Source organism: Lactuca saligna, chromosome 4, assembly GCF_052625555.1.
Source record: "Lactuca saligna cultivar CGN05327 chromosome 4, ASM5262555v1, whole genome shotgun sequence".
In the NCBI taxonomy this organism is placed as follows: domain Eukaryota; kingdom Viridiplantae; phylum Streptophyta; class Magnoliopsida; order Asterales; family Asteraceae; genus Lactuca; species Lactuca saligna.
The window spans coordinates 299,144,736-299,153,433 of record NC_136420.1 but is presented as its reverse complement, the minus strand read 5'-3'; the positions used below and the strand labels follow the sequence as shown (position 1 = coordinate 299,153,433).

The following is an 8,698-nucleotide window of genomic DNA, read 5'->3' as shown; positions in this document are numbered from 1 at the left end:
CAAAAAAGTAATAGCACATAAGGTAACTAAAATTAGACTGCTGATACACCACTAAACATTTTGAAATAAAACCATATAATTTGGACAACCACGAGAATATTTTTGCAACTTTGTCAACAAACAAACTTGCAAAAAACCAATTTTGTGGATTAAAGATGTTATATTTAGGAAACGTGCGAAACCAAACATGTAATTCACTTAAAATTTTATACTTATGCCAAAATTCGATTATGTTTCAACAAATAAGCGTCTTGAACTTTAATCGTTATTTTTTTTTATAGAAATAAAAAAAACATCATAATCAAAACGATTTAAAATATTCCACAACTAATCGTTATTTTTTTTATAGAAATAAAAAAAAAAACATCATAATCAAAACGATTTAAAATATTCCACAACTAATCGTTTTCGACATCAATTTTGCTACACTTACTCTACAAATTATCGCGACATGAAAATTATTCTAATAACAAAAAATCAAAATCACAAACATTTGTAAATTTCAATTTTATACCAAACGTCTGCTCAATAAAATTAGGCACATCTCCACAACCAAACACGTGGCACGCGGTGGTGAAAGCGCAGTTTAGCACCATTCATCAGACACATGCACACATCTCTCCCTACGCCATTCCAACTCTCACACATTTCTCTCTCTCTCGATTGAAATTTCAAATTCTTCTGCAACAACAATGAGCTGCGGACCAGGACTCTTCTCCGATATCGGCAAAAAAGCCAGAGGTAATTCACTAATTTCAGTGATCTGATTCGTTTATTAATCTTCCCTTACACCTTCGAATCTCCATTTTATTTAATCCTCGTTATATTTATGGATCATCAAACCCACTGTAATTTGTATATATATTTGTACAAACTTTTTTATTAGCGTTCTTGAAAATGAGCGAATTTGCATGTGTTACTATTTTGTTTTGATTTGTGTGTAGATCTGTTAACGAGAGACTACATATCGGATCAGAAAATTTCTGTTTCAACCACCACTGCAACCGGAGTTGTAAGTATCATCTATAATTAATGTTGTAAAGAGCAAATAGTTCATTGTGAAAAGATTGTTTATTTTCGTTCATTTAAACGAACATAAACACAAATTTCCGATCATTTAGTTAAACGAACGAATATAAACAATGGTCTCATTCGTTTAATTTTGTTTATATTTGGTTGTTATATAATATGTTAGTTTATGGTAAGTTCGTTTATTTTGATATATGTTAAGTTGTATTTAAATATCGGAGTTCGTTTAACATCTTAACAAACATATACGAATGAACATGAAAAAACTAATTCGTTAAACGTATGAATATAAATAAAAAATTTCCATTCATTCATCATTTCATGTTTGTTTGGTTAACTTGACTGAATGAACATGGATATGTAATGTTCGTATTCGTTTTTAATCATTGAAAATACTCAAAATATTTAACATTCTACTCAAATACTTGTTCATTTACTTCATTATCCACTTCGGTTTTTGCATGAATGTTTAGTGGAAATACAATTTATTTCAGTAGCCAATTTATTAGAAAACTAGTATCAGAAAAGTAAATATGCAACCCTAAATTGTTTAGTTTTGTGAACATATAAAACTAAATATGCAACCCAAAACTAGTTTTCTCAATGTATTCAATAGCCATTTTTTTAAAAAAGTAGCATCAGTAGCAAAATAATTGGTGCTCGTTTATTTCTATCAAAAATATTCGCTATTATTTTGTCACATATAACATTTAATATTCATTAATTAAAAACATTATATATCACTGTATTGAAGGCAATAACATCAACTGCAACAAAGAAAGGTGGTCTCCAATCTGGAGATGTTGGAGCAGTGTACAAGTACAATAACATATTGGTCGATGTCAAAGTCGACACAGAATCAAAGGTTTTTATATTTCCACCTGGATTTTCATTTTTTTAATAAGTTTTTCATATTTAACCTAATATAAAACCGACTTCGTAGATTGCTACAACATTAACTTTCACAGAGATCGTACCCTCAACCAAAACCATCGCGTCAATCAAGCTCCCTGATTTCAACTCTGGCAAGGTACACTCCTCAATACCTGTACCTGTATCTATATCTGTATATCTGTATCTATATCTATATCTATGCATATACGTCTGTAAACAAATTATGTGTACTTTTGTAGGTAGAGGTTCAATACTTTCATTGTCATGCTACTTTAGCTTCTGCGGTTTCTTTGAACAAAACCCCAACAATCGACATTTCGACTACAATCGGTACACCGTCATTTGTTATTGGTGCAGAAGCCGGGTACGAACCGTCTTCCGGAAGATTGACAAAGTACACTGCTGGCATAGGTGTTAACAAACCGGATTCCAATGCTTCCATAATTTTGTAAGCAATTACATCAACCATATTGTTGTGCTAGGAATGGTTAATGAATGAGTATTTCATATGATGTCCAGATAATCTAGATGATTATATGGACATCATTTGATATGTTTTTTTTATAAGCTATCACATCAACCATGTTGTTGTGCTCCAGTCATTGATGAATATCAATGACTGAGTATTTTAGATGATGTACAGATAATCTAGATGATTATCTGGACATCATCTGATATGTTTTTTTTTGTAAACAATTACATCAACCATGTTGTTGTGCTTCATTGATGAATGACTAAAGTAGATGGCGGCCAGTAATCTGGACATCATCTGGAATGTTTTGTTTTTGGGTTGATGACATATATTTTTTAGGGGTGACAAAGGGGATACGATAAGGGCGTCATATATACACCATTTGGATGAATTAAGAAAGACGGCTTGCGTAGGGGAAATTACGAGAAGGTTTTCGTTAAATGAGAACACGTTTACGGTTGGTGGGTCGTATGCCGTTGATAGTTTAACCATGGTTAAGGCGAAGTTGAATAACCATGGTAAGCTCGGTGCACTTTTGCAGCATGAGATTATTCCCAAATCGCTTGTGACATTGTCTAGTGAAATGGACACGAAAGCATTGGATAAAACTCCAAAGTTTGGTTTGGCTCTTGCACTCAAACCATGATTAAAATTTGGTTGCTTTACTGGTGATTTTATATAATGCATTTTTGTTTAATTAATTGAAGTGTGAGTTTTTTTTTCCTTTTCAAATTTAATTTTTTGTCCTCCATTAATGGGAGCATTCTCGATCAATAAGCAATTCTTATGACCATAAGAAATTGAACCAAAAATCGACATGTAAAGTAATTCATCCAGCAATATGTGATGAATTAACAAGTAATTCAATAAACCAAGATCAAAACAAAGGTATGAACATGAACATAAGTTTGAATTTCAAAAACTCATGAAATTATCATTATGCTAAATGTAAATCTCTATACGAAAACTAATGTCAAAAAGCTAGAAGAATCAGAGAAAGCTTTACGAAAAGGTCCAGAACAAGAGATGAGCAAATCATTTAATCAATCAACGTTTTGCATACTCTCCTCAAAGGTGAACTTATCTTCCTTATCCTTATCCACCGCATCACGTCTCATCGCTTTCCGATCAATCAATGATTTCCTATCCTTATCAAGGAGGAGCTTTGCCTCTTCTGTCTGCGTTGCGCAGACCATGCGTAGACATTAACATTCGCAGACTGTTTGTTTTTTGAAGACTGCAAACCTAAAAATGTTTGTGTGCCATCTTTTTTGTGCAGATATGGACCAGAGTCCTCTAACATCTTCAAAAATCTTCTAGCCTAAAAATACATATATCTTTAATTTTTTTAGTTTTTTTTTTTAATTTATATTTATTCTAACTTTATTAATGATAAAAAAATTGAAAAAAAAAAGTTACAATACTTAAAAAAAAAGGGTTCGACAACACAAACATAATATCTTTGACAAATTTATAAATAAATATTTATTATAATAATGGTTATTGAAGTTGTTTATATAAATATGAAGCATAAAATCATAATATATTGTAATATTTTTGTGCCAAAATTTATAAACATTATTTAATACAGTATCATCAATTTATTGAGAAAAAAAATTTATGGTATGTTTTTAATTAATTTAATTGAAAAAATCGAAATTTATTTTCATCCATTTGTGTATCAAATTTTTTAATTCCTAATTATAATGTTTAAGTATTACTTTGCGACCAAAAATATTGGTTTTTATCAAATATATACGTTAATTTTTACCATTTGTATTTTCACTTTTTATACAATAATACATATAAGTTGATCTAGATTTGTTAATTATTTATAAGAAATTCATAAAAATATTTAAAAATCACTTTGAAGTTAAAAAAAAAAGAGTTTATTTAGATTTTAGTTTATTTTAGTAGCCTGCAGATGTTAAAAAAACAAACAGTCTTTTTTTCCAGACTGCAGACGTTTGTTCCATCTCTTCTACTGTAGAGCTCTACAGATGTGGTCCGCAGACTGCAGACATTGTGACTCAAAAAAAACAAACATCACATGTCTGTAGATCCATTCACATTCCCTTGTGTGATTCGCTCAATGTGAATCACCCACTTATGACGGTATACATGAACAACTTTGCCCCCGCGTCCTTTATATGTGTCGCAAACGATTTGCACTCCGTCATCCTTGTGGATCGGCATTGATCGGGGGTTGTGTTTTGTGCGTAGTTCGCCGGAAAGCGGTGCGCTCATCAGGACACGGCGGATACTCGACGGTGCTGAGAAATGTGCCTTCCGGTTATTCCAGTGGCGGCCCTGGGGTGGTGCCGGAGGTGCGGTCGCATCGGGCCTTCGATCTTAGGGCGCCTCCGATTTTTGGGATAATTTATAGTTATAGTATTGGTATTTTTGTGAAATCTATTTTTATGTTTTATCAATAAATAAAATTAGCCTGGTGACATTTGGTTCTAATTTTAGATGCATTTTAATTATGAAAAAAATCAACAAAAATCAAAATCTAATCATAAATTTAAATTTTATAAACAATTTAAGGAAAATATCTATATCCAAAAAAATGCAAATCTGTTTTTTTTTTTATAAATTTTAGACAATGTTTTTATTTTTAATAACTCACCAAAAAGTAAGAACAAATCTCATAGATGAAAGTCTCATAGATGAAATTTCCTCCAAAAATTCTACAATATCGATGTTTAGAAAATAGTAATGTGTTCTTTTTTTTTAAGTTATAAAAGTTTTACAATTTTATTTGATTACCAATGAGTGAAGACATTATTTTGTGGTAGTGAATTTATGAGATGTTTTTTAGCAACTTTATGTTTTGAATTAGTGGTAACAAATGTAGTTAATAATATTTACAAGAAATTTTTTATGGGGCCTTCTTTAGATTTTGCACAAGGTTTCCGAAATGTTAGGGTCGGGCCTGGGATCTTCCGTCGGGAATTGGTGACCCTAGGATTGTACTTCATGTTTTTTTTGTAGTCTGTGTGATTCTCTGATCAACGCCGGTGATTGAAACGACGACATGTAGAGAGGAATAGTAGGGTTTATTGTAGGTTTATCGAATTGAATATGGTGGCCTGATCCATATTTCGGCCCAATTTCATGGCTCAATTAATCCACTTATACACGTTATACTCCTTTCTTTTTTTACTTAAACCACTCCTGTTATTTACTTTTAAATTTTTGAGTAAATTACTACCCAAGTGTCAAAAAAACATGTTTGGTCCCTATTTTATAAACTTAATTCAGACAGTCTCTTATTTGTTTAAATTTTGCACGTTTTATGTCATTGGCCAGCCATAAAAAGATGATTCTGCCGTTATCTATTTTTTTATTTACTTTTATTTGTTAGTTATATTTGATTAATTACATATTTATTTGTTTATTTAAAGTAATAGACCCCACCTCATATATCCTCTTTACCTCTCTTTCTTCATCTAAACACCATTCCTAATCATCTAGAAGCATGGGCATCTCCGATCACCACCGGCCAGCCATCTCCAACCAATACTCTCCGGTCAGCGGCCAACCATTTCCGACCTATACTCTCCGGTCAGCCATTGGCCACCATCTCCAATCGCCTACGACCACCTACCATATCTCTTACACTCTCATCCTATGTTCCCATTTGTCCCCATCTTCACTTACACATTTTTCGACACATCACCACCCTTCTTTTCCAGTACCACCACCACCACCATCACCCACTACTCTTACCCCAGACAACTAAATCCCATAAATGGAAAACTAATCACTTATCCCTTTCTATACAAACACAACCACACCCACACCAAAAATGATTTCCAATAAAATCCAAAACCTGCAACAAATTTGAAAATTTATATAAATCATTCATTCTCTTTCTCTCCTTTTTCACTTATGTAACTCGTCGGAAAGGAGGTCATCAATCGTTGATTTCAATGGTGACTAGGGCGGTGGTCAGAACGAAACAGGAGGAGCTCTAGAGTAGCGGGTATGGTGTTAGACCCCAATGGGTAGAAAGCTAAAGGTGGTGCTTCAGTTTTTGGCGTGAAAAGGAAGGTCGAAAGCGGTTCTATATAGCTAGGGTTTTGAGTGAGAAAGAAGGAGATGGTAGAGGATGTATCTTTAGTGGGTATCTTTAGTGGGTAGATCTGAAAACATACGTTTTCCGACACCACCACCATTAACCAACGAACATCGGAGAAGACACGTTTTTCTGGCACCACCACCAACAAATAAACAGTAGAATGTAGATCTGAAAATAGAGAAGAGAGAGAGTTGCATTTGGAGTGCAGATTTGTAAACCCTCGATGGCGGTGGTGACGACGATAGTAGAATAGTCATCGTGAAAACGCAGAAAAGTGAGAGTTGCATTTTGTTTTCTTTTTAAATTGTTATAACCAACAAATCATATATATATCAAAAAAGAAATAGAAAGGGTAAAACAGTCATTTTACCGTTGTCAGCAACGGTGCGAGTTAGTTTTTGAAAATAGAGATTAAACGCGATTTTTGACACTTGGGCAAGGGACTAATCATGTAGTTTACTCTCCATTTTTTTTGCTTGGCTTCAATCTTACACCATTTACTCTTTTATTTTGAAAGAAATGACCAAATATGAAATACTACTATTCATTCTTCCTAAAAGTGGATGAACTTTCGGTTGTCACTTTTAATATTTTTTATATATTTATAAATTTTAGGTTTATTTTTATTTTTAGTTATAATTTAAATGTAATATTTAACATATATAATATTTTGTTATATATTAAATTATATTAATTAACTATAAATCTAAAGTTTATTTTTTATGTATCAAATTAATATAAAAATTCAAATACATATTGAAATATTAAAATATGATAATGTATTTTACAAGTGTGTTATAAATATAATCTTATTTATTTAATATTATTGTGATGAAAAAAAAAGATATATTATATATGTGTTTAAAAGTAATTAGTAGAAAAATATGTTTGACAATATATGTAAGTTGCAAAGACAGAATATATTAGGAATATACTTTTTGGATTAAAAATTGGGTCAAAATCTAGAATATGGTTAGAGAGAAAACATTATTTACCCTATTTTTATTCCATTTTTAAGGAAAATTTGGAGATGGTCTTAGTCTCCACTTTGGCCCAAATTGAACTGGTTTTTGGTATAAAATGAATGCTAAGATTGTGAAAATATCTGATAATATGTTATTATATTAGAGAACATTTTGAGTATTGTGTTATAAATCGACCTAACAAGTTTTTGGATTAGTGTCTAAGCCCGTAACCATATTTGGTAAATACTTGACCCGATTGTGCATGGTCCTTTTGGGTTGCCTTCACCAAAGCAACTTGACTGGAGAAATAATAGAGAGAGAGGTTATTATGATTTATTAATATGTTATAAGAATAATATATTAAAGTATAAATCATATTTGTTTAATTAATATTGGTCAATAATTAATTAGGAATTAATTTTTGTGATCAAGTGTAATTAATTAAACTAGAGGGGCTGAATTGTAATTATGTGATAGTTACAAAGTAGGGTAAGGATTATCCTACATATGGGTTGGACGAAATCTAAAGGATATGGATCCTTGAAATCGTCCAAAGATAAGGGCATTCAAGGCTTATCTTATTGTTACTTGGTGGGCATGCAACTAGATAAGGATAATGACTGAAACCCTAATCTCCACACCTATATAAACACCCCTTTGCCATAAGAATTCGTCCATGCTTCCTAAAGGGTTCTTAGGGCCGATTTCTACCTCCCTCTTCTCTCTTTATATCCTCTCCAATTGCTTGTGGTGTTTGTGAGCCATTAGAGGTACTACACTTGTGGTACTTGCTTTCAAGACTTAGGGTTTGAAGATTTAAGTTGTTATTACAATATAAGAACAAGAGGTATGCAATCTAACCTTCTTGGTTAATTTCGAAAATAATAATCATCAATAGGGTTTTATTATGTGTTCATAATGTTGTGTATCTAATAGTGAAAACATAGATCCAATTCTAGGGTTGCATGCACACATAGGATTGTTTGTATAAAACCCATCAGTGGTATCAGAGCCATTGGTTTACTTGTTTTCAATTAGTATATTCAAATGTATGAACTTGACAAATTAGGGTTTATAGCCAATAAACCCTAGGAGGCAAGGATTTTCGAGATTTGGGTTTGCAAACCCTAATTTGCAAAAGTTTGAATAAGATTTTCAAACCCTTTCCTTAAACCTTTAAATTTCGAAATCTAGGGTTTGTCTTAATCCCTTTGATTTTCGAAATTGGCCTCCTTCCCAAGATAAGATCCTAAT

At 32.0% G+C, this 8,698-nt stretch overlaps 1 protein-coding gene across 1 annotated transcript; it reads left to right on the top strand.

The window, feature by feature from the left end:
* Positions 1-581: 581 nt before the first annotated feature.
* On the top strand, positions 582-3,096 carry LOC145043850 (mitochondrial outer membrane protein porin 2-like). The gene is made up of 6 exons (XM_078992617.1): positions 582-741; positions 945-1,012; positions 1,784-1,894; positions 1,973-2,059; positions 2,163-2,371; positions 2,735-3,096. Exons 1-6 carry the CDS (start codon positions 693-695, stop codon positions 3,039-3,041), a joined length of 831 nt encoding a protein of 276 aa, XP_078848743.1. The 5' UTR covers positions 582-692; the 3' UTR covers positions 3,042-3,096.
* The last annotated feature ends 5,602 nt before the right edge of the window (positions 3,097-8,698 follow it).